This window comes from Pagrus major, chromosome 15 (assembly GCF_040436345.1).
Source record: "Pagrus major chromosome 15, Pma_NU_1.0".
Taxonomy (NCBI): domain Eukaryota; kingdom Metazoa; phylum Chordata; class Actinopteri; order Spariformes; family Sparidae; genus Pagrus; species Pagrus major.
Window position 1 is genome coordinate 8,365,617 of NC_133229.1, and position 25,930 is coordinate 8,391,546.

A 25,930-nucleotide genomic window follows, 5' to 3' on the forward strand; every position below is an offset into this window, starting at 1 on the left:
CATACCCAAAGAGAAGGGACCACTATAGCTGCCATGATTAGCGCACCAATGACGAGTGCCTGAAGAATGCTGATGTGAACAGACTGATAGGAGGAAGGAAATAAAAACAGTCATGCGAGTATTACTTGCCATGTCATCTCTGAGGGGCAGACCAGATGACTCTCTGCGCCGCACAAGAAAGCATCACATAATCCCGAGCAGATGCTGTGATACTGTAGGTACTGCTTTACAGAGAAATAAAACACAGCTGTGCGATGCTCGCCTGCCGTCCTCCTCTTCTTTTCCAGTCTGTTTGTCTCTCACTAAAGGAAGTGAGCTGCCTTGATGGAGAAGTGAAAACTGCTGACTTCTGTGTAAAAAAATATGAGTGTCTCCTGCAGATGTTCTTACTGTATATTCTCACCGCAGACACCAGAATGAAAATCAAAGCTCTGGCTGTTGGTGATTTATAAATCGAGAGAGCTGGTCACAAGCTTTGATTCTAAAAGGATCTATTCCTCTTTTGAGACACAATGAGATAATTGAGACAGTTGGTTTATTTTGTCTATAAATGGCAGATGTCAGTGATTTATTAAACATATTGTTCTCACATCAGAAAAAGGAGCATCACAGTATCATGTTGGAAACCAAAAGAAACTGTGCCACCACAGATAAAATATATTAGTACATATAAAATATACTGCGATATCGACAAATGGCAGCCAGATCAATACAATAACACTGATTTAGTGACAGAGAAAACACAGTAAAAGCACTCAGTTTCACAGGCTCACATGCACCCATCTTAACCACTCCAATATGCATGGAAGGCAGTACAGTAGACACTAAATAATACCACGTGACGCAGCTACTCACACAGTCCAGACACACCAGCCTCTGAGGGGTGTGGGGAACGTCATCTGTAATCTAGAAATATGGTCCTGAGGGACACATAGGAAATGAGTGTGTTTAATTGAAGACATGAAAAGAGCATGTCTCATTAGCGAGAGCAGAGGAAGTGTCATGGTCCAAACGACTGAGAGCAGGTCGGAGAGGTAATGACATTATGTTAGGAACAAAGCCTTTCAGTGCACCCTCCATAACCATTATCACTTGCTAATCACAGGACGTGCTAATGTTATGAATGCACAGATCTTCACAACCTTGAACTAGAAGCTTTACACTGTGGCACACGTATTTAAAACAACACTGAGGTTAAAAAAGTAGGCTGACGTTGAATACAAAAACAGGTATGAGCGTTCGCATTCATTCAGAGGCGTTTCCCTGCTAAAACACAGTTGAGGAAATGTCCATCACTTAACACAGAACGAAGTAAACCAATAAGTTAATTAACAAGTATTCAGTGAGGTCTCTAAAAACTAGGGGAACATCTAAACTCTTAGTGCTAGTTATCCTGCTAGCCACAAATCTGCTGACAAACCTACTGTATATTAAAATAGAGTATTAGGATGTAACCTTTTTTTTTTTTTTTTTACATTCAAGTACAACATGTTATATGGCATTAGAGAGTTACTAAATCTAAAGAGGATACCCACACAAAGTTGAGTGCACACCAAAGACTGTAAACTGTAGAGTTGTAACGATAAGTCAATCGAAAGATTTAATTAATCCCCAACTATTTTGATAATCGATTAATCGTTTCGGTCGCTTTTCAAACACTTGCTGGTTCCAGCGTCTTAAATGTATTGACTGGCTGCTTTTCTTTGTCATTTATGATAATAAATGAAGAGTATTCTGGTTTTGGACAGCTGTTTGGACAAAAGATGCGATCTGAAGACATCACTTTGGGCTCGGGGAAATTGTGATGAGCATTTTTAGGCCTCTGCACCAGCGACAGCCATGGCTGAAAGGAATTATGTTTTCAGGTTGTCCGTCCGTCCCGTTCATGTGAACGTGATATCTCAAGAACGCCTTGAGGGAATTTCTTCAAATTTGGTACAAATGTCCACTATGACTCAAGGATGAAATGATTAGAATTTGGAAGTCAGAGGTCAGAGGTCAAGATCGCTGTGCCCTCATAAAAAACAAAACTAATACAATAATTACTATAAAATGTTACATAAATGTCTAATAGGATAAAATGATGAAGTTATGACATTTGATATCCAAAAGATCAGAGGTGAAACGCACGGTGACATCATAATATTCTGCTAAAAATGTTCTGCCTATTATTCAACACCACAGCTCAGGAACAACAACTTGACTGGTGTGTGGAGACATACAGCCGCTAGGTGGTAATTCTAGATTTTTGACATTATTTAGACCAAAATGATTAATCAATTAATCATGAAAATAATTGTCAGATTAATCAATAAAGACAGTAGTTGTTAGCTGAAGTACTAGTAAAACAGGACTGTACATCTGTAAGTGAGTGGTGATGTAACAACAGCTGGATACAATACAGACTGACAGTATCAAATGTCTATGGCGGTTTTGTCCTCTCTTGTTTGCCCGCTGCCCACTCGTCTCCGGCCATCCAGCAGAAACGACAGCACTATGACCCAGCGCTGTACCAGTGACCTCTGTCGTGCTGAGCTCTCACACTGTCTGAAGTAGGTGGTCGTTCCCGTGGCGATGGCATCAAACTGCTCGGTGAGTAGCCACGCCTCCCAAAGGAGCGTCAGCGCGTTCATGCTCATCATGACCACGACCCAGAATTCCTCTCCTAACAGCGTGAGCCACGAGGACCAGCTGCGACCACCCGCAGGCGTGTTCTCCGACAGGTAACTTGTTGCCGTAGCAACAAAAAGAAGGTGGGCAATCACCATGGAGAGGATGAAGAGGAGGAAAAGGCGGTGGTTACCCCGGCCGATGCACCGGTTGAGGAAAAGGCAGTGGTGGTCGTAATCTTTGATGCACAGGTCACACAGCTTGCAGTGTTTAGTGAAGTCGGGCGGAAACAACTGTGAGGAAATAAAAGACAGGGAGAGAAACAGAGCGGTCAGAACTAATCCAGCTTTTTGTGTGATGCAGCACATGAACTAAACATAACTTCACTGTCAACCTTTTACAAAAACATTTTGTTTTTTATTTCCTACCTTTGCAGAGGCTATCACCATAAATATTTTATGACATTTATTGTCACATCATTGATTCATTGTGACAGCTGAGAGTTTAGCAGGGGTGTGTCAAGGACCTTTAGAAGGGGAGTTGGGACACATGTACACTTTTAGATCTCGACAGAAAAGACCTGCAAGAACTAGATATGCATAAAACAATGGCTGCATGAACTATAATGTCTTACCTCACAGTATGGACAGAACCTGTGGTGGCTCTGGTTGTTCTCCACCAGGTCAGCGACACAGGAGAACCGTGGATCTGCATCTGCTCTGTCCAGTGTCCCCGGGTCCTGAGTCAGAACCTTACAGAACAGACCGAGGACCAGGGAGAAGTGGACCATTGACACCTGGACCAGAGCACTGGTTGGCCACACACTTTCAAAAGGTTAAGGATAAACACTTGTTGTTTAATATACAAAATCCTAGCTTACATTTACCTAACAGACAGTGTACATTTGAGAGAGCAAGACAGCCGGGAGAGAAGGTGTGGGAGGCCCTAAAATAATATTTCAGGGTGTTTCCACAATAATGATATTCTTGGCAATATAACAAGATACTAAATACAACTTGCCAAAGATTCTGCGATGCTATGCTGAGCCAATGTCTGCTTGGCTAGCTGACAGCCTGCACAAACAGACTTGTTGAGTGTCCAAAATGCAAAGGACATATTTTTTGGGGAGCATGATTGTGCACATCAAATTTCACTGTATTATGCCTGTTAAATTTTCATATTCATTGAGTGGAAATGGAAAACAATGTACATATTTAGCTTTACGTGGTGCTAGAGAAAAGGTCAGAGTATGACAAAAGGATCACAAGGATCTATCCTCTGGGGAGCGTGACTAGTAAGAGGTAATCATGTGAAACTTTTAGTGGATTTAAACATTTTAAAATACCTTGTCATTGACCAAGTGTTGTCTGTAAAGCCAGATGACACAAAAATACACATGGACACGAGACTTAATGTGTACGTTATTTGATAAGGATATTAGGCATTATTTTTCCATAGAAGCAGAGCAGGGAATGGAACAAGCCAGCCATGAGGGTGCCCAAGTAGATCGGGTTGGGCAACCTGAAAGAAAGACATGTACTCTCTCAACCAAAGATATAACATCAGTGAAATATAAACACATGATAAAAAGGCACAGCAGCTTTGTCAAACCTTTGGTATGTGGTCATGCGGTGGTACTGTGTGAAGATGCTTCTGGCCAGCCAGGGGAAGAGCAAAGCGCAGCTTATCCCTCCATAGCTTCCCAACATGGCTGCTATCAGCAGGATGGCAGCGCCGCCCAGAGATGGAAAGAACAGTGTCCAGTAATACAGAACTGTTGAGAAAAGACATACAAAAATGTGTGAGAAACTTGACACGTGGCCGTACACACAGCACTTTAAATCTAACAGTGCCACTACTACCATCACCACTGTCATTGTTTTCATCCCTAAATGAAACTACGTAATAGTAGTAGTAATATTTACCATGAGACTCTCTGGGCTTGTGATGAATTGGCTCATTAATGTACCGACTCAGTAGCTTGGTGAGTTGCTGATGTCTGGAGAAAAACACACAGTATAGCAATGTATTAATCAGCATCAGGATCCCATGAGGAAAAAGCAATCTGGAAATGTGAACACACTGGCTATTTAAAGGTACTGAGAGGTGTTACCACTCCATGTGGTGGAGTGCTACTCAGTGTTTTTCCAGAGATTTCTAGAAACAGCAGATTCACCTAAATGTTTTCCCCTGTTTGCTGAGGTCCAGTGGTGTGAGGCCGCTGTGGCTCTTCTCATGGAGCATCCTGCAGCCTGTCCTCTGCAGCAGAGTCCAGCACACCTCCACTCCGCCCCTCTCTGCTGCAACGTGAAGCGCTGTCGCTCCCTGCTGGTCAACTGCATCGATAGCACACCTCTGAAACAGACGGGTTGAGATGAACAGCTGCTGAAAAATAGTCGCATCTGCACTGGGCCCTGTTTCATAAAAGCATCTTAAGATTTAACTTATCTTTGTCACATTCTCAACTAGATGGACTTAGACTACCCTTGGCCCTGGTTACATTTATGTGGTCCACTGGGTGGCAGAAAAATCTCAAAGAAAAATGTTTTAAATCATCAATCAAACTCACCTTTTGAGAACTGCTTTTAATGTGTGATTGGTGTTGTGTTTCGTATGTTTTAGGGTGCTGACCCCTAGGGGGTCCTCAGACTTACTGCATGGGGGCTGCCTGATGATTGTGTATTGTTTATTTAAATGTGTCTGAAAACATTATTTAAAGCGGCTGTAGGTGATATTTTTATGAAAATAAGTGTTAAATAGCTTGGTTTCCAACAGTAATCACATTGAACCCAGCTTTATATGTTTCTTTTTTCACCAGCCAGCTGCTTTTTTCAGCTTTACGCTATTTTGTGCGGGGTGGTGTAGAGCTATGAGGCTCATCTGAGCTTATTTGCATAAAATGGCTGCCTACAGTTATATAATATGAGTGGTTGAGGAAAGTGTCAGATAACCACACTGTGAATGTGTACTGCTGTGTGGTGCTTGAGAATGAAAAACAATGAGCTTGAAATAACTGAAAGCAGCTCAAGGTTTAGCAAAGTCACAGTGCATTGTTTGCATATTAGTTCTCAGTGAGTGTGACAGCAATACAGCAGCTATGATTTTAAATCATTTTGATTTGACTCAATGTTTACATCAAAAGCCTTCTAATGAACTTCTTTAAGATAATGTTCTATCTTACTGTTGATCAGCTAGAGCAAGTGAGTGAGTCGTACCTGGCCTCTGAGCAGATAGCGGACCACCTCTGTGTTTCCTGTGGATGCGGCCAGGTGAAGGGGTGTCACCTGGTACATGTCTGTGTCTGAGAACCGGAACATCCCCGTCTCCCACAAGTAGTGCACTGCAACACTGGGAAAGATCACTAACAGTTAGTGCATGCATGATTTATTTGTGTGTGACTGTGAACTTAGTTGTGACGAGCTGTTTCCTCCACTCACATGCTGCCCCCAGTGACTGCATGATGGAGCGACGTTTTTCCCTGCAGGTCTATGAGGCGCAAATCGGCTCCGTACTGCATCATTTGGTGCATGATGTAGATGTTCCCTTGCCTGAGAGAACAACAAAAGGTTATGACAAAGGATCAAGTACAGAAAGAAAAGCATCACGCTCACATCATGAAAATCCAAGAATGTTCTATATGCACAAATAATACTCACCTGCAGCCAAAATGAAAGGCTGTCTGTCCCGCATCACATGCCACGTTAGGGTCAGCTCCATTACTGAGGAAAAGGTCAACCATGGCGCGGTTACCATGGAGGGCAGCGTAGTGGAGCGGGGTGAAACCACCCCAGCCTGGATGAAGTGAAACGCATCACAGTCAGGTTTAAAGATGCAAACGTTCAAACTGATCTTCAGGTTCTGTGAGTAACAATATAAGCCTGACGCAAGTGCACGGCCCGTCAGCCTGTTGATCTTTAAAAGGGTTAGAGTTCCTTTTGGCACAATGTGACTCTGTGTTGTGTTGTCACAGGATCTGTCCATCTAGTTCTGTGCCAGACCATTTCACAGAGGAGCTACGGCAGGGTTTGGTTTCCTGAACTGGCACATCAGGACACACTGGTGCAAGATAAAAAGTTTAAATGGGTCCTTTGAACATAAGATTCAGTAAAATGATACTTGTTCAGGGCTGTATGCTTACTATAACTTATCCTGGTTATGTGATGCAATTAATACACGTTTTAAAATGTGTATTACAGACATATGACACAGGTGTAACAGGTTGAGTCTCTTGATAAAGTTCATCAGCAGTTTCCTAGATTTAAGATGAGCAAATGAGGAAATACCATCACTGACAGTTGCAGGCTAAACTGACAGAAACACAGGAAATAGTGGCCTGTTGTTGCACAAATATGTTGCAAATAAAAGAGCAACACTGACTTTTTATTACATCTCACTCTAACTTACCTTTCTGCTTGAGGACTGACCGATCGGTCTGCAGGAACTGTATACACTGTTCAATGTTTCCTCTCTGTATACAGTCAAATATGTCTCCGCTGCTAACGGAGCACACAGGCATCGGATGCATGATGATGAGCGCTCACCGCCTCAGCTCTGCAGCTCTGCAGCTCTGCAGCCTGCTCTTATTCACACCGACGGAAACTGCAACGGACACAAAATCAGCTCCTCTGACGACGCGCTGCTACATCACGATGTAAAGTGAGAACAGAGATCATCTTTCGCTGCAAGGTAACGGGAATCCTTCATTGTGCTAAACTGATTGAGGCAGACCACGCCCTGGACTGCTCGTTGGCTGCGGCGGGTCACATGACCGGTGATGTCACCCCCGCGTCACAAAAACACGTGGTCTCTAAAAATAAGACAACACCTTAAAATGAATTACTTGTGTCATATTGAACATGCACATATTAGGGATGAAGTCTCAACACACTTTTACACTTTATTTATAGAGAATTTTTTTTAGGTTAAAATAAATATTTTTTGGTTATTTGACAAGAAGATAATGAGTTTATTTGAAGGAAAACTCAAGTACTTTTTCTAGGTACTTGTATAGTATTTCGGTTTTCTGCTACTTTACACTCCACTTTGGAGGCAAATATTGTGCTTTTTACTCACTACATTCATTTGATAACTTTAGTTACATTGCAGATCGCGTGCTACATCAGTAAAAGTGAAGATATCGAGTTAAAATACAGTATTACTTTGGTGAAGTCACCCATACGATTAGTACTCGAGTAAAAGTCTGATATTAAATGTGGCCTACTTAAGTGTTAAAAGTAATTTGTGGCAATATTTCTACTCAAACCTCAAAAATAAAAAATACAAGTGAAAGTAAATTATACATATTTATATAGGCCTACATGAATATAGCTATATTATGTAGGTTGTATTTTTCTGCTTACTTGTCGATAGCCAATAAAATCAATTAATTTCTAAATGAGCTGCTGTTGGCTCTGATGACTTGTGGGTACATAATAACACAGTAAGACTTTAACCTGCTGCGTTCAGGGACCGCATGTGTTTGCGACACCGGCTGAAAATGAGGCTCGGCTCGGACGGGATAAACGTCATTGAGTGTCCACAGCACGTGCTGTCATCTTACAAAAGTTAGTCCCGCGGCGTCAATACGACGACTTGAGATTAGACGTATTTATCTCTGAGTACTGAAGTGTGTTGTTATCGGCTGGAGGCAACACCAGGCAAACCTACAGAGGAGAAAAATGGCTTCACAACGGGGGATGAGACGACACTGAGCCCATGAGTGATTTGTCTGGAGGGGCTTTGACTTCAGCAGGTGACGGTGATTCCTGTGACAGGTGGAGGTATCTATGCTAATGATGCTAATGAGCGTGAACAGCAGGCGTTTCGTCATTTTTGTGTTTTTTGTACATTTAAGTAGCCTTTAATTGTAGACATTTAGCCTTTTATATGAGGTGAAGGTGTAATTATTAATTATTATTATTATTCAGCTTCAGTAATTAATCACGTGAACGATGGCGTCATTCAATTTCAGAGCCCAGATAGGCCATACCACTGAGTTATCATGCCTCATAACAGAAAGCGACAAATAACCAACATTATTCTGCGTCATTAATGTCATCTGTTACTCCTGTGTTTTTTCCAACTGAAATGTATATATATTACATACATGGACAGGTTTTAAGATTGTTTTTCTCAATATCTGGCTGCTTTCTCCATATTTCTGTACCAATACACGCCACAAGATGGCGCTGTTTAGCTAAGTTATGTTTATCTTCTATGTCACCAACACACCGCAGTTTCCCAATCTCAGTGCAATTACACACTACAAGCATCCAAACCACAATAATCTACTTAACACACAACACTATAAACATCTGTGAGCTTGTTTTCTGTTAAAGTTTTGTTTACATACCAAACCTTTTAAACACAGTATGATAGGCCTGTCTTTCCAGTTATTATCAGCAGACAAACACACACAATGCAATTTGTTCCTCATTGTTTCCTGTTAGTCAAAGCCTGCAAGTTATCCACACACACAGTCTGTTATTACAAGCTGTTTGCTGGCTTCTTTGGTGATTCATGTGATCCTGTCACTGTCATTCATATCACGCCAGCCTTACATGACATGTCTATAAAAAGCAAAGGGACTCTTTGAGTCCTCTCTGAGCTGTAGTGGGAGGGCCTCATCGAGCCAGCTAAACAACTCTTTTTCACTTCTGCTTCTCTGGGGAAGTAAGAAGGCACATGACCTGGGCCAGCTGATGTGAGTTACTGTGCTTGTTCAAAGTTCAGTCTACATGCTGCAGATTAGTAAGGGGCGGGCAGTTTTACAGAAGGGTCCACTGCGCAGTAGGTGCTAGTCATGTCTTAGCAGGTCTCTGCTTGTCTTTCCTCCTGACATGGGAACAATGACGGACCACTCACTGAGTTTGAATAACACAAAACAGATGACAGCGTCCTCTTAGAGCTTGGAAACTCCCAGATGGCTCTCACACAAGTGCAGGTAAGAATATGAGGACTTAACTTTGTGTTGCATGAATGATTTTCCTTTTGAAGATTGGGAGAAGTGTCACTTTATCCGGGGTGTTTTTTTAATGTTGACAAACTGGATTGTACAGTAAGTCACTGTCAAACGCAATAGACGCATGTGCTGCTTTTCCATTTCTCAAGTAAGGAGTGACACTGACTGTTCTCGCATGAGAAAACATCAAAGTATTAATGAATTTCTAAGGAATGTGAAGCCTTTACTTACAGTCATAGCTGATTTTACTGGCTCTGGCTTATAAGTTAAACTATCAGTCTTCACTGACCCTTGCTGTTCATCATGAGTATGTGTCTCTAAACAGTAGTGCCCAAAATAATATTACTGTAATGAGGAAACAATGCTCCAGTTAAGCCTCAGTCATACAGAAACATGTCTGCGTGGGAGCAGGACTCCCCATTCACACAACATTTATACTGAAAGCTTTCTGTGTAAGGGACTTCAAACTTTCAAGGAATTATTTCACATGATCAATAACTTTAGGGACAGAGAATCCTAGGGTTTGATTTTATGGATTTATAGGACAAATTGGTCCCAATTGGCGAGCTTTTGCATATGTCCTTGGTTATCTCAGAGAGATAACCAAGGACCTTCTTGCTGTGAGGCATCAGTGCTAACCACTGTGCCACTGTGCTGACAGGGCTGCAACTAATGATTATTTTCATTGTTGATTAATCTGTTGATTATTTTCTCAATCAATAAGTTGTTTAGTCTATAAAATGTCAGAAAATGGTGAAAGTTTTGATCACTGCCTCCAAAAGTCCAAGATAATGTCTTGAAATATCTTGATTTGTCCACAACCTAAAGATATTCAGTTTACCTTCATAGATGAGTAAAGAAACCAGAATCAGAAAGTTTTTATACATATTAATCAATTATTAAAATAGTTGGTAACTAATTTAATGGTTGAAAACTAATCAGTAATCATTGCAACTCTAGTTTGGGTATTTCAAAACTGCTGCACATTTACTGTTTATGAATAAATATTGCACTGTAAAAAATGAAAGAATATAATAAAAAACATCAGTAAAAAATGTTTATGCAGTGAGGAATTTGAAGCTTGAAATGGTTATGACAGTCACTGGTATTATATGCTTCCAGTTACTGAGAACTGGGGATCAATTACACCCTGCAGTTCCCTCACAGAGGTTGATAACATTTAAGGAAAATGACACGCAACTTCCATATGTCTGTCTGGTGATTGCTCAGGGGTTTAGGGCAGGAGGCCAGAAGGTTTGGGACAACTTTATCAGATGAGGAAGTTGCACAGATCAAGGAAATATGATTTAAAGTTATTCTGGATATCATGTCAGCTGAGAATAACTCAAGAACGAAGATGGAACAGTCTCACTTTTGGCTCTTTTTTCTCCTCCAGGACCAGACTGCTAAAGGGGAAAGGATCAATAAGGAAACCGGAGAGCTGAGTGCTTCAGGGGAGTTATCTGTCTCTGTGGAGTTGAAGGTGGACAAAGTGGAGGGCTCTTGTAAGAACCCTCAACTCCCACAAGAGCTCATAGAACAACTACAGGAGCTGGGACTTCACACATGCTCGAGCCCTGACCACAAAACAGAAGATGTTCCTCTAGAGCGGAGAGAGGAGCAGCTAGTCAAAGTCCTTCCTCTCTACATACAGGTATGGAGCATTTCTTATTGCTGAATGAAGTGAATGTTTCTTTTTTGTGGGGTTGAGGGATGACCCTGATGAAGGCCGCACGCCAAAACGTGTTGGTATCATAATAAAGTTGTTCTATATACTTAAATGTTGCTGAAGTTTTGAGCTCATTAGTCTTTTGTGCCAGAAACCCCCACTCTGCTTCAACAAAGTTTCTCTATTGAAATAAACATGGCATGAGAATTTACAGTGGAGCCATAATTCTAATTAATACCCATCCTTGAAAAGGTTAAATGGATGCTTCAGGAGACTGTGGTTTCCAAAACTATTCCAGACCGCTTGAATGAACAATCAGAGCAACATGAGGCGGCAGTCAGATGTTTGGCCCTCAGCTGATCTCATCATTGTCCTTTGAACAAGTGTGTATGTGGTTTCTCAGTCAATCTATAAAGTTAACTGAGCTGTCACATGAAATACAAAAGAGCTTCGGGCCTCGCTTTGATTATTTGGAAAAAGAGGAATTTCTCATTGCGTCACAGTGATGAAGAAACCTCTCTTTATTTTTATCCGTGCATACACTTGGTATAAATTCCTGTGTGTGTATAACTCCATTGATCAGGCTTACAACTGCAGAGGTAATCACTCTTTGGTTTGTGTATGGTTCTGTGTGTGTATGTGTGTGTTTGCCTCATGACCAGAGATTTGAGCAGAATGTAGAGCCCCACTTAAGAACAGCAAACTCAGTGAAATGCGATATCCTCTTATGGAACTGAAAAGAGCATATAGTTCGCACTGGCTTCTATTATTTATAGTGTAGTGCATTAGCCAAAGCAGTTGAGATCCGACTATCATATGGTTATATTGTTTCATAGTGCACCAAACGTAGTAGATACATACAGTACATATGAGTGCATACAGTCATTTTATGCCAATGTTAACACGCTAAAACATCTTAAAATTCATATTAGAGGCACGTTTTGGTACCATTTTCATTCAAAAATGTCATTTGCAGTAGACTTTTTGCTCTCCAGTATCTTAGTATGATGAACTCTCTCCTCTCTGATCCCAGGTCTGTGAGGATGGTGGACGACTTGAAGGTCTGAACTTAAAGGGGCTTGCAGCTCTCACTGCTGATGTTGTCATTCATAACATCCACAGCAGACTGGCAGAAAAGCCTGCAGGTACTGTACTAATGGTTTTATTCCAGGTAGAGGGGCTTTCCACCTTCTCCGTTTACTTCTGCTTTTTCAGTATACTGTGGTGTTTTTCCAATAGGTTGATACATAGTTCCCTTCTTGAGGTCATGTCAGATTTCTCTCTCTGTCTCCCCTGTCTTAATCCCTCTGTTGCTGGTTGTTTATGTATATTTTTTTCTGGGGGAAGGAAGGAGAAGGTTTTTTTTTTTAGGGAAGTAGTTACTTCTATTTTTTGTTTTGTAAGTTTAACATGGCACCAACATGGTTCATGTAGTAGCTATTTAGTCATTCTTATTTATTCTATTTTACCTGAAAAAGTGTGACCTTTTACAGCTGGTCCTTTTAGGTGCGCACCACCGTCGTTTTAAAGAAATATTCGTTTTACAAGGAACTCCTCAGTAGCACAAAAACTTGCCAAAAAAGAAACACAATGCAAATTTTCTCTCTAAAAAAGAAGTGAAACACTTGTAAGAACACGTATCCACCCAAACTCTTTTTAGATATGCATGCTGCTTTCTGTTTGAACACTGACACACTTGACTGAAATATGGATTTAGATTTTACTGATTTCTGTGATAGTAGATAGTGAAGAGAAGCAGTTCATGACCCCTCAGTCTTTGGGGTTATTGTTCGGCACATTTTGAGTCTTTTTTTGTGTTTTCAGAGGGGGCTCGTGATGAGGTGGTGCAGTTCTTCCAGAGGCATGACACAAAGGAGAAAAACTGCGAGGCAACAGAAAATAAAGGATGGCTGCTGTTAAAGTCTCTGCTGCTGCTGACAGCTGACAGCTCAGTGAGTGATGATATCAAATCAGCTTTTTAAGGTTTCACCCGAATTGACAACCTTTTTACATTTGATTGGAGCCACTCACTCAGATTGTCCTTATTATGTGTTAAGTCCTTGACCAACATTACATCATATTTATCATATTGATAATTGTCACAAATATCTTCACAATCTAGACACAGCAGACTTCACAAAGTCAAGACAGTATGGGTTATTACAAGTAGTATTATGATTTTAAATAAAAGTTGAAAGTTGAAATTTGAAACAACCTTTTTAAAATAAACATTTTTTTTAACTGAAATATGAACACTGAATTTTTTGTGTGTGTGCCTGTAGGATATATTGTCCTGTATAAACCCAGGGCTCCCTGCTGCTTTGGTGAAATGTCTATACCTGCTAGTCTGCCTTCCAGCTAAAAAGGAGAACATGGCCATAGAGGAGACCTTTCAGGAGCCACTAGCCCAGGTCAGTTGAGGCTAAAACCTAATTTTACATTTGTATTCCCTCTTTGCCTCTTTCCTCCTTATCATGCAAGCTGTCCTTGTCTATCCTAGATTTCGGTCTCACTCTAAACTTCCTACTTGCTCTTCTCCAGGTTCTCCTTCAGCTCTGCCGGCAGCCAGTCAATGTGGAGAGACTGGTGGACACCCAGGAGTTGCAGTGTCTCATCATTGGCCTCACATCACTCTGGGACCAGACCAGCGCCTCCTGGAGGCATCAGGCCTCCCGCGTCCTCAAGGCAGTCTCTGCTGTAGCAACAAGCAACACTGCCCCGAGCTTGCTAGGTGATGTAACTCAAAACTATTTGGATAAGTGAACATTTCTGATAAATTTTATAGACAGTTAATTTGTCTGACTCCTAGCTTTAATAGACTGATCCATCAATTTCACTCAACAAGTATTAAATACATCAGTGAAAAGGCTTCACAGAATGTGAATAATTTAGACTTTTCCAGGGAAAGTTATTTGTGCAGACAGATATTTTAGTTCCAGTGATAAGTTGATTATACAGACACATGACCACATATCCCAGAACAGAGACATGCTGAAGTATGTTTCACATGATGCCTCCATCAGCACAGATAATCCACTCAAATGTTCTGGGACACACAAGTTAACTTTGGGACATCAAGAAGTTTGCAGCGTTTCCCAGCATGTCATGCTCACATGACTCTATAGAGTCGTCATTCTATAGCAGTGTGCTTGTAACATAATTTCTCTGTTCTTCATTTCTTCAAAGGGAAACTTTGAGTGCCTGTATTTTATTCTTCGAATGTATTGTATGTCTCTGAGCAGTTACTTTTTCTCTAATGAAGACCACCGTCTTTTCCTCATTAGGCAAGAACTGTGTCCGTATCTGCATTCAGAACCTGTTGCACATCAGTGCTGACGTCTCAGGACCACTGCTAGCCGAGGTGGCTGTGGCTGTGTTCAGCTTCATTAGAGACACCTATGCCCTCAATCCAGCCCTCTTTATGGAGTTTGACACTAACGACGGCTACAAAGCCCTTGAGAACATCCTGAAACGGTGAGATAAATGGACATGAGCAGAAAAAGAAGGTAACAGCCATGAAATTTCAGGATTAGGAGTAAATGAGACTCAAACAATGATGTTTTGAATGTTTAGAGAGGAAACGAAAAGGCAGCAATATATTTTATGTCTTTTTTAAGGCAAGAGTAAGTAGACATGGAAATGAAATTAAGTGGAATTTTCCAAATGCAATTTGACTGCTCTTAGTCAGTACAGAGAAATCTTTATTTCTCTCTGCTTTTCATTTAACTTGACTATTTTTTGTCTCTTATCATCATCCCATCATTAGCTGTGAGGAAGGTGTTTCTGTGGATCAGTTCCAGCCTGTGGAGGAATTGCTGGCTCTCATTGCATCTTTCACCCTTTTTGGAAAAACTGAGCTGAAAGTGGCTCTTTGTGTCACCAACCCCCAACCTTCAGGCTTCAAGTTTGACCCGCCACTCACCAAAGGTAGGTCAACTCTTCAACTTTAGTTTTGCATTGTTATCCTTTAGCCACCCCTTCCTAATTATCTCTAATAGTTGATTGCACCATGAGGATAAACTCTGAATCATCCCCTTCGAATCCACACTCCAAACAATCTAATTATCTTCACATGCAAAGCTCAGCAAAGTTAGGCTTAGGGAGGGAGTGGTACCCCCAAATGACTACACAGTTCATCTCTCCTTTGCACTTTTGCCCTCTTATAACCCACCCAAACTGCACCACTTCCTCCCTCTGATTTCCCACACACCCTGACTCCCCGTTCCCCCACCGCTCCCCCGCTGCAGCACACAACACCCCTCAGGTTAACAGGAAGCTGAGGTGATTATGTCTGGGATGATGAAGTGGAGGCTTCCCTTGTAACTCTGTTAGGATGCCCCACATCCATTCACCACTGGCCTACAGCAACCAGCCATCTATCATAGATGCACACACACCTCCATCCAACACTCATAAATAGAGTGTCCATAATAAACACACACATACCCATCCGAACCTACACACTGACACACACACTCAGCACCCATCCATCACATCAAGGAGTAGATCTCTTTCCAACAGAGGGACCAGGGGCTGTTCTGTGCTGATCTTATTTGGTTCTGATGCAATTTTGACTAAGTGTGAAAATGAATCGTATTACTAACCAGGTATATATTTATTCACAACAAACATTACTGTGTTTTAGCTCGCAAATCTAAGACCTCCTTATAAATATTTTGACAATGCAGCAAACAAACTCTATCAAGGCAGATTATACTACTTTCTTTTGCCTTCATGCATGTTATGTTGTTTGTTTTCAATCTATCTATGTATGTGTAACTCAATTGGTTTATGAGATTCAGCATGCACTCTGTGTAAAAGGTTGTTTATAATTCATTGGTTTTCCTTTTTCCAAGAAATTGACTGTCTGACCTTGCCAAAACAAAATCTGATAAATTGAGCCTTAAATTCAAAACATCTTTTGGCTAAATTGACCTCAGGCTGACATTGTTTTACTTTATTTGATGTCAGTGATAAGTACAAAAATACATACAAAAACGGTAAACAAACGTGCATTTCATATTCTCTTCAAAATGACTGATTTTTAAGAGCTAAAGCCTTTGACAAGTTAAGTGTACGGATAATTTTTCAGTTCTTTGTACTTTTATATCCAGGTTCAGCAGTGAAGAACCTGCGCGCCTTCCACCTGCTGCAGACCTCCTTGCTGTGTTCTCAGGATTCTCTGCTGTGCTGCCAGCTTCTTCGAACCCTGCAGACAATATGGGAGAGGGACTTAGCCAACTTCTTCCTCTTGGAGTGGACTGTCCAGTCGATGGCCCAGCTGGCTGCCTGTGTGTGGAGTAAACCAGCACCTGTCCAAAAACTATTCTTTTCATTGCTGGAGATGGTATGACTTAGAAAGTTGACAGCAAAGTCCCTGTGCATTTTCTTTGATACAACATGCATACAAGGTCTGATTAAATGCTGGGTTTCTTACAGGTGGTATTTAAGATGAGCTACATCCCCCATGAGACCTTGCGGGCACTCCTGGGTGTGCTGAAGCAGAGCTGGACTGGAACACTGGCAGGAGGAGTGGCAGGGATTGAGTTTGGAGTGGTGGCTCTTAAGTGTTTTCATAGGTGAGCAGATATAATTGGTCTGAATGCTCGTGCTCGAATTCAAATTCGCTAGAAGGTCTTCAAAACATTGAAAATAAAGACTAGTTTAATGATGCCTTAAAGTAGCGTGGGATCATGGGAGTTGTGGTCTTCATTGTTAAACAATCACCATTGCTGATTAAAATCTTAATGACGCAACCCAGGCAGAAATCATGTTCACAGACAAGGTTATGTAATATAGTTATAGTCACATTAACTGACTTCCTTCCTCTCTCTCTGATGTTTCATCTAATGTTTCCCCAGAAGCTGTAATGACAAGCAGCCAAGTTAAACATGTTGATGCTTGAATACAATTACGGGTTTCTCTGGGATAATGCAAGTACACAACTCAACAAAATATATAGTACAAAGCTCTAGTTGTTTTTGTACTTTTTAATGCAGAAATTTTACACATTATATCTTTAAATAATACATGGCCAAAAACATATAACATAACAACATATCTTCTCCAAATGCAACAGCTTGATTAGTCAGATCATTAAGACAGATGTTCACATGATGGGTAAGAAAAGATAAATATTTTTATTTCTAGTTTTAGATATAAATTCATTGGTTTTGCTATTAAATCAATGACCAATAGTTCTTTGTTTCTGTCCATTATTTCTTTGATGCGGGGTGAATAAGACCCATCTCCTCTGCTCTGCAGGATGACGGTGCACAGTGGAATGCTAGCTGAGGTGCTGAGTGACTGGGGTCTGCTTGAGCTGCTGCTTGGGGAACTTCGAAGGAGAGCCAAGATCCTCAGGAAGGCCGGAGTCGTCGCTTCCTCTCAAATAAGTATGAACCGACATAGTTGTTTCCTCAAGATCTGATGTTATCGTGATTGTCTGCTCTCAGTAGCTGTTTAGAGAGATATTGCTTGACATTACGATCCATTACAGTGAATATGGGAATGTGCAACACACCCAGTCTTAATTCATTACTTTCACTTTCACCATGAGTAATTTTGAGATAAAATGTTTACTCTGTAATTTTCATCTGAATTTCTTGTGCCCTTTAGATCCCCAGCAGCTTTCATGTGTGGAGGACAGCGAGAAATTGCTCACTACCTGCATGCTTCAAGTTGTGTCAACCCTTACTTTGCGTTCAATCAAAAACACAGGTATACACATTCACTTCATTTCATGTCGATTTTTTAATTACATTTCGTACTGTCTCACCATCTGCAATCTCCTGTTTCGTTTATTCATGTAATGGCTAAAAACTGCTGTTGTCTGCTTAATTTTTGCATGTGTGTACCAGTTTCAGTTCGAGACCTCGGTATGGTTCCCTACATAAAGATCTTCTTGGATGAGGATCAGTATCGAGGTCCCACTCTGAGCATTTTGGAGCAGCTAGCTGAGATTAACCCAGAGGAGTTCATGAGCACAGCCATCGGAGCCCTCTGCTCCTCTACACAGCAGGAACTCAGGTTGAAGCGGGACCTTTTGCAGGTACTTACTGCACGTTACATGCACCCAGTCACAGACCCACACACATATAGAATCGCTCAGATATGCAGCGATATCAGCTGAACAGTGTGTGTTGTCTTCACTCTACATCAAATCATAACAAATTGTAATGCACTTAAAACATTATAAACTAGTGAATTTATTTTCTTAGCATGTGGGACCCTGATTACATTACAGACAAATGCAGATTGATTTGCTAAAACAGGTTTAGCTGTTAACTCTGGACCGATTTGATTAGGCGAGCAGCCTTGTGCTGTGGCACGCTGAAGATTACCACCTCTATCAGATCAGTGAATGGGACAGAGATCTGATTAAGCTTAACTAAGTTACACACCCACTGTATGTGTCCATTTTTATAGATGGCAGCAAGAAGAGCACTTACTTGCAGATATTGTGTGTATTGAATGTGTGTGAGAGTGTATGTGTGTGTGTGTGTGTGTGTGCGCGCGCGCGTGTGTTGCTTGTGCTAACACGGTTAAAGCAGGTGGCAATCAGATTGGGTACGACCTGGGTTGGCAAGTGTTAAGAGCCATTGTGATTACTCCAGTTTCAGTTAATCACATTTCCCTCTGCGTTCTGCCTCACACATTACCTGTCTGATGGATTAGGTCTCTAAATTGAATAAAGCTAATACGATTTTGTTCACCTCCAAAAACTAGTTACCTGAAATGATTTATGATATATCTATATGTTTCATCTATTTTTCATGCCATCTTTTAATTGACTATGGAGATGCTTTTAAAAGCTGAGACTTTGAGTTGTAGTTGTTGTTTAGTGTCTATCAAAATACATTCTCCCTAAAATGTAGTGAACAGAATCTGCTTCTTCATATTGTATGTATGATTGTGTTTGGTGATTCAACATGCTCACTGTCCAAATGCTCTGTCTGACTTCTCTCTTCTGTATTTCAGTCTGTGCTGAAGGTGCTGGAGAGCCCCAACAGCTGGGACGCCTTCAGGAGAGCAGGGGGCTTCACCGGACTGCTGTCTCTAGTGATTGACATGGAAGGAGCTCTGTCCGACCCTCCTCAGGGAGACGTGTGGAAGTCCCTTGGGCATCAACCGCTGCTGGACCTCCTCCTTCTCACTCTCCACATTCTGGCTTTGGCTGTGCATCTTCACACAGTTAATGCACACCATTTTGAGACTGGTGGCTTTTATGAAAGGCTGGGGGAGGCTCTACTCCAGCTGGGCTGCTTACACTCAGAAAGCCCTGAGAAAGAGAGGTTTGATGGAGAGGAGGGCTCCTGTCTCAAGACTGGAGAGGACAATCAGTCTCCTGGAAAGAGCTTCCACCAGTTTGTTGAGTTAGCAGAGGCCCCTGAAGTTCTCTCCTCTCCCTCCACCACACCGCAGCCCAATCTGCCTCTCACTCTACGGACATGTATAAGGTTGCTCTCCTATCTCGACCAGTTCGCCACAGGGACCTATTCTTCTCTGGAGTTACATGTGGGACTAGAGCCTGAGGATGGGCCCAACGGAGACAAAGAGACACTAAATGGACCAGCAGGGCCTGAAGGAGTGTATTCAGGCTCCCCTCCTGTCCGCCTGGGGTCAAGCCCGCAGTCTGTAGAGGACACACAGGGAAGATCCAGAAACCCAGCACCAAGTATTTCCACAGTCAACACAGAGTCTCAGTACAGGTGGATATTTCTAACCAGTTGCAAGTGGTGACAAACTCATATTCCGGCAAGATGAATTTTCCTGATATCGTTATATCTAAATGTAGTCTCATAAGTATGAATCTTTTATTCATCTTCACTGACCTATATGGTTGGTTTGATTCCCGGCTCCTCCAGCCTGCATGTCAAAGTTTCCTTGAGCAAGATACTGAGTCCTAAATTGATGTGTGTGTGTGTGTGTGTGTGTCTGTTTCTGTTTCTGTGTCTGTGTCTGTGTCCGTGTGTGTGTGTGTGTGTGTGTCTGTGTGTGAGTGTGTGTGGCATGGTCATATGTCTTGTATGGTGCTATTTAAATGTAGTTTTTTACCGTTTGTTTTGTGTTTTTTGCTTGGCTCACAGTAGGTTCAACTGCGATCATATTATTCTTCATCCAGGAGCAATCCGAGTTATTATGACTCTCCTTCCATCAGTGTTTACCCCTGAAGACCCACAGGTACCTTTCTAGGAACATGATATACTCCCTAATGTTGCATATAATTTAAGGGCGCACTCACACTAGGCCATCCATACCATGCCCAAGCACGTTTGACCCTCAAAGTCCAGTTTGTTTGACTAGTGTGAGTGCTCCGTACCGAGCTCAAGCATGGTACACTTCCTTGGCCATGGCACGGTTGGAAGAGGTGTGCTTCGGCATGGTATGGTTTCTCATGCACAAGCACAAGCATGGGTGCGCAACATGGACATGAAGTATAATAATGCGTATTACGCTCCTTTGCATAATCAAGAAATCCAGGAATAGAAGCTCGTCTATGACCAAAATGACACAAAATAAGCCACAAAATAGTCAGTAAAGTTAGTCATGTTCTCTGTGTTGTTCTCCATTGTGCTGCGACCGCACTGCGATGTGATGATGTATATACAAGAGTCAACTGTGCTCAGACCTGGTTGCGGCCGGAGCAGTGTGAGTGCATGGCAGCGGGGGGACTGGGGTGGAGGGACAATCGTGCTTCAGCACAGTACAGAGCAACTGGACCAATTGTGAGTGCGCCCTAATACACAATAGGGCCCCAGCAAGAGTAACTTTCCCTGTTTCCCAGCTCTCTATGGAGGTCCAGTTCTCGATGGCACACCACATCCAAGCTTTGGTCAAATCTGAGAGAAACCGCCAAGTAATGTGCGAAGGCGGGCTGGTCTCCACTCTTCTGACACACTGTCAGCACATGCTGATGGCTCCAAACCACCCGTTACATCTACCTGTTACAAGGATCTTGGAGAAGCTCTCATCCCAGGCCATCACACATGCTGACTTCAGGTGAAACATGCTCGGTCTCCGAGGTTCACACATGCATTTTTCTGTTGTACTGAAGATAAATAGGCTTTTGGAACTTAATACACAATATTTTGTGTCTGACATCTGTGTGTTACCTTTCACTCCTCAGAAAGTTCTTGTGTTTAGGGGACCCTCTCATGTGCTTGACAGACAAAACAGCCACGCAGTTGCAACTAGAATGTCTCCCACAGGTCAAAGCTCCTGTTTCAAATGGTAAAAAGTTGTTTTGTTATAATTTCTGTTAAACTTTCTGTTATACCTGCTTTTTACTGATGCATGTTACAACCCCCAATCCAAATAAGTTGGGACACTGTGTAAAACCAAAATAAAAACAAAACACACTGATTTGCTTTCGACTTGAATAGAGAACAAATATTTAATGTTCAAAATTATACATTTGATTGTTTGTTTTTTGTAAATATGAACTCGGTCTGATTTTGATGTCTGCAACACAAAAAGTGTCCAAAATTTTTTTGGAATCACAGTTGTTGATTCAGTCCTCTTGAGGTATAATTTAATCAAACACAGACATGAAGCTGGTCACGCATAGTGCATTTTGATGTGTTGTCTAAACCAGGTCACAGTACAGAGGCAGGTGCCTCATCAGGATCTCCTGTAAAGACACTAAAGAGGACCTTCAGCTTATTAAAGTCCACAACTCGCAGTGAATCCTCTGTTGGTTCTCCAGTCCCGGTCCACCAGATCATCAGTCTGGTGTCCATGACATCACCGCGCACCTTTAGACCACACCGAGTCTCGGCCTCACCTGCCTTTGTAGAGTTTGACATGAGCGAGAGTGGATATGGGTGAGTCCTTGTTTTACTGGGTTTCTGTGTTGTCTTGCAGTCACAAATAGACAAGACTTGATGAAAAGTTGGAACTGAATGTTGCAGCACAAATTGGGGAAAAAGGAGAAAAATAGTTTGCATATAATACTAACAAAAGTTGATTATCGAGAGAGTATTAAGTATAATGACTTACTCACTACAAAAGCATTACTATCTATCCTTGATGACAGATTGTATCTGTGCTATACATAGAATAATTATATAACATATGTACTGTAAAAATAACCTAACTAAAATAATAATTTCTTACTTTGCAGCTGCCTCTTCCTGCCCTCTCTGGCCACAGTGAAAGGAGTGACCGCTGATTCAATCTCGACAGGTGGAATTGGAGGAGGTAAGTGAGGAGTCTAAATGTTTATTACTCACATACTTTTTATTTACTCTGAATAAAATCATGTCTAATCATCTCTCTCTCATGTTTTAGACTGCCGGGGTTTCCCCCCTACAGCTGGGCTCTCATTCTCCTGCTGGTTCCAGATCAACAGGTTCAGTTCGGCCTGTGATTCCCACCCAATCCGTCTGCTGTCAGTGGTTCGCCACATGTCCCGGACTGAACAGCAGTACATCTGTCTGTCTATCTCCTTTTCAGCCTATGACGGCTGTTTGGTTATCTCCACAGAGGAGGAAGCATTCACATACCTGGGTAAGAGCCATAAACATTTGCTGAACTTAACATATCATTTATTGATTGGCAAGAAATTGGAAGAATTTGTTTAGCATTCTAACTTTTTCAACTGTCTGCTGTTCCTTATCAAGTGTGTTTAAAGTGGGACTGTATATCATTTGGGGATGTTTTACTCTATGGCTGTTTGACAGATATGATGGAGCCAGAAGTTTGCACTCCCACTTCTTTGCCTACATCACTGAGGTTCCGCTGCTCCAGCATGCTGGTTCCAGGTCAGTGGCACCACCTGACTGTGGTCATGGCCAAAGATGTGAAGAAGAGCTGTTTGGTCTCAGCCTACTTCAACGGCAAAGCAGTGGGGACAGGAAAGGTAAGACAAGGAGAGAGCGACTGATTGAACTGATAATTAATGCCACATTAGGTCTAGAAATTAATTCAAGCCTTTTCATTCTCTGTCAGATGAGGTACATTCAGCCATTCCCTGGTCAGTATGTCTCCATGGACCCCACGGCTGTGATTGACGTGTACGGACTGATAGGAACACCAGCTCTCTGGAAGGAGCATGCTGCTCTAGTGTGGCGTGTTGGTCCTACTTATCTGTTTGAAGAGGTGTTGAGCCCTGAGGCAGTGGTAGTCATATACACACAAGGCACAGCCTATGTGGGCAACTTCCTGGCTCTGCTCAAAACAAGTGAGTCACAAGATCTTGTGCAAGTTTGACCAGATTTCTACAATAGGCTTTGTTTACTTCCTGTAAGTCATCCGTGATAAGATCACATGATACATGCTAAGTCTGTAATTATATTTCCCTGTGGTTAATGAGTAATATGCTCCTAGAATAAGATGAGGTTGTTTTATATATGTGTTTGGAGTGTAGTTTTGATTAATCAAGCTTTGTGTTACCTTTTTCATTTATTTATGTCTTCCCACCGTGCCATGCTATGCAGTAAATAATATGGTCACAGTGCTCATTCCATGCATGCATGCAAGTTGTGTGTTTCCACTCTCATTTCTAATTAATACATTAATTACACAACTAGTTTTTTCTAGTGGCAGTTATGGTGACACATTTAATTTGACTTTTGCAACTTAACCAACCTGTGTTGCTTCACCTTATTGTTTGTGTCCAGGCTGTGATCCAGATGCTGAGTCTCTCCCCCTCAGGCTGGTTCCTGAGGAGAGGATCTCATTTGGCATCAACCCAGCAATTTCCACATTAACAACTGTCGCGCAAATCCGAGAGAACTACAATGAGGTGGACTGCAGGCTGATTGCTAAAGAGGTAAGGTGAGTCCATGTTGAACTGATGTGTTTGCTGTTTTGATTGACAAAGTAACAATCGTGTGTGTGTAATTACAGATGGGGATAACATCTCGGGATGACTGCACTCCTGTGCTCCTTGTTCAAAACATCAGTCAGCCCCTGAATGGCACAGCTCGCACCATAGGAGCAGCCGTGGTTGGACATTTTGGTGAATAAAGTGTTATGTTGAAACATGTATTGGCACATCAGTTGTTACTTGCAATCACATTTGGAAACACATGGCCTCTTTGTTTCTAGGTGTGCGCACATTCACCCCCAGCAGTGCATCCAGTGGTTTTCTGTATGTGGGTGGGCCTGCAGTTGTTCTCAGTCTAGTTGCAATGGCGCCGGATGATAGCTCCCTGTACGCAGCTGTTAAAGTTCTTCTTTCTGTGCTGGAGACCAATCCTGCCATGCAGCAGGAAATGATCCGCATCAATGGATACAAGGTCTGTTGGATCTTGCAAAACCACAGGAGTAGCTGCACATTATTTATAAACAAACAGCAAAATATGCTACCTCACTGTTGTGACCTGTCCTTATAAATAATTTGCTCTCTTTGTAGCTGCTAGCATTCCTGCTGAAGATGAAGAGCAGCCTGGTCAGCTCCAGAACCTTTCAGTTGGTTCTGTATCTCTCGAGTTCAGTGGACTTGAGCTCTGAGTCCAGTTGTGTACAGAACACACCTGCTTTCCAGGCCCTGCTGTGTGACCTGGAGGTAAGCATGTAGATTTTAGCAGAAGAAATAGAAACTGGATCGTTTTCATGTCCACCCTGAGATTATTTGTAACATTTTTAATTACATCAAGCTAATTGTTAGAGTTGTGCTGCTATCTCATTATTCCTTGTTTTCAGGTGTGGCAGAAAACATCAGATAATCTGGACGTTTCAGTTCTGAACCACTTTGCTGAAATCCTGAAATCCTCAAGGTAACTTCCGCATGTTATCAGCATGTGACCAGACCACACAGAATATGTTGTTGCTTTTAATCTAATTTACTTTTAACTCACATGGCCAATGAGTTACATAACACAACAAAAGAGGGTCTTGTTCAGGGTTGACGACAGGCCTTATCGGCTGTTCTGTCAACATCTGTAGCAGCTTGTCATCAATATCAGAGGAATGTACAGTCAAGGGAATTTTCAACAGAATCAGTCATAGGGGCTGAAGAGAAGAGCATGACTGAACGTGTGCATGGATTGCTGAATTAGATTTTCCGTCTGCGATTGATATTAATGCTCTGTCTGTTTCTGTCTCTGTTTTCTCAGCAGTGACAGCAGGAATGCAGGGGTCATGCACAGTATGGGCCTGCTACCAAAGCTGCTATTCAAGCTCTCTGATCTTGCCGTGACTGTTGAGAAGGTTAAGATCATCTCTGGTGTCATTACATCCCTTCTAAAAACTGACTTCACCCCTCAGGACATCAGCAGGTACTGTCTTGGCCACAAAAAAGAGCTCCTGTGATACAATTTTAACATACAGATATCAGATCAGTTACATTTTTAGGGATAACTCTAATCTTAAATTCTGTCCTTTTTTCCCCCCTGTTAGACTTGGGCTCTTCCTGGTCTACACACTCCCTCCTCTTAGCAACACGAATGAAGGCAAGAACACATCTGACAGCAATCTTTCACAGGATACACCAGGTACAACACACAGTTACATCTTATACAGGACATTAAATGTTTCACAGACGACACAAGCTGTTACCGGTGCTGACCCAGACTCTTCTTCTATATTCTGTAGTTTCGAGTTCTGATCCTGCCAGCCTCATCTGGATCCGTAACCAGATGTTATTCTCTCTTTGTGAAATCCTCAACTCAGACAGCCTTCTAATAAAAGAGTGAGAAGCATCTGTTACTATTTAGCTAAACCAAAACTAGAATGAAAGCATA

The 25,930-nt window shown here is 41.9% G+C and overlaps 2 protein-coding genes across 2 annotated transcripts in view; one reads left to right on the forward strand and one right to left on the reverse strand.

The window, feature by feature from the left end:
- Positions 1-540: 540 nt before the first annotated feature.
- Positions 541-7,266, reverse strand: LOC141009490 (uncharacterized). Its single transcript, XM_073482134.1, has 10 exons — positions 7,015-7,266; positions 6,267-6,402; positions 6,048-6,158; positions 5,826-5,958; positions 4,787-4,965; positions 4,536-4,609; positions 4,222-4,384; positions 4,051-4,131; positions 3,245-3,440; positions 541-2,903 (listed from the first exon to the last, which is right to left on the reverse strand). The coding sequence occupies exons 1-10, from the start codon at positions 7,133-7,135 to the stop codon at positions 2,415-2,417; spliced, it is 1,683 nt and encodes a 560-aa protein (XP_073338235.1). The 5' UTR covers positions 7,136-7,266; the 3' UTR covers positions 541-2,414.
- Positions 7,267-8,128: 862 nt separating this feature from the next.
- The window catches only part of wdfy4 (WDFY family member 4), a 43,497-nt gene continuing 25,695 nt past the window's right edge, over positions 8,129-25,930 (forward strand). Inside the window, exons 1-31 of the mRNA XM_073482624.1 lie at positions 8,129-8,390; positions 9,479-9,553; positions 10,968-11,225; positions 12,274-12,385; positions 13,065-13,192; positions 13,523-13,651; positions 13,782-13,971; positions 14,525-14,714; positions 15,007-15,167; positions 16,355-16,587; positions 16,680-16,819; positions 17,505-17,635; positions 17,859-17,960; positions 18,101-18,291; positions 19,221-19,951; positions 20,330-20,423; positions 21,028-21,242; positions 21,370-21,473; positions 21,838-22,066; positions 22,366-22,442; positions 22,533-22,751; positions 22,925-23,103; positions 23,193-23,424; positions 23,864-24,015; positions 24,093-24,204; positions 24,294-24,484; positions 24,601-24,753; positions 24,891-24,964; positions 25,304-25,465; positions 25,587-25,681; positions 25,782-25,878. Of these exons, the coding sequence (XP_073338725.1) occupies positions 9,533-9,553; positions 10,968-11,225; positions 12,274-12,385; positions 13,065-13,192; positions 13,523-13,651; positions 13,782-13,971; positions 14,525-14,714; positions 15,007-15,167; positions 16,355-16,587; positions 16,680-16,819; positions 17,505-17,635; positions 17,859-17,960; positions 18,101-18,291; positions 19,221-19,951; positions 20,330-20,423; positions 21,028-21,242; positions 21,370-21,473; positions 21,838-22,066; positions 22,366-22,442; positions 22,533-22,751; positions 22,925-23,103; positions 23,193-23,424; positions 23,864-24,015; positions 24,093-24,204; positions 24,294-24,484; positions 24,601-24,753; positions 24,891-24,964; positions 25,304-25,465; positions 25,587-25,681; positions 25,782-25,878 (5,102 nt within the window). The 5' untranslated portion in view covers positions 8,129-8,390; positions 9,479-9,532. The remainder of the gene's footprint in view (positions 8,391-9,478; positions 9,554-10,967; positions 11,226-12,273; positions 12,386-13,064; positions 13,193-13,522; positions 13,652-13,781; positions 13,972-14,524; positions 14,715-15,006; positions 15,168-16,354; positions 16,588-16,679; positions 16,820-17,504; positions 17,636-17,858; positions 17,961-18,100; positions 18,292-19,220; positions 19,952-20,329; positions 20,424-21,027; positions 21,243-21,369; positions 21,474-21,837; positions 22,067-22,365; positions 22,443-22,532; positions 22,752-22,924; positions 23,104-23,192; positions 23,425-23,863; positions 24,016-24,092; positions 24,205-24,293; positions 24,485-24,600; positions 24,754-24,890; positions 24,965-25,303; positions 25,466-25,586; positions 25,682-25,781; positions 25,879-25,930) is intronic.

What these genes read in the sequence shown, in the direction of transcription:
- LOC141009490 (XM_073482134.1), bottom strand. Translation starts at nt 7,135, where the DNA reads ATGCATCCGATGCCTGTGTGCTCCGTTAGCAGCGGAGACATATTTGAC. An exon ending in GCTATCTGCTCAGAGGCCAG is followed by an intron (nt 4,966 to 5,825) that starts GTACGACTCACT and finishes CGTCTGTTTCAG; the next exon opens with AGGTGTGCTATCGATGCAGT. An exon ending in TTCTATGGAAAAATAATGCC is followed by an intron (nt 3,441 to 4,050) that starts TAATATCCTTAT and finishes TCCTTAACCTTT; the next exon opens with TGAAAGTGTGTGGCCAACCA.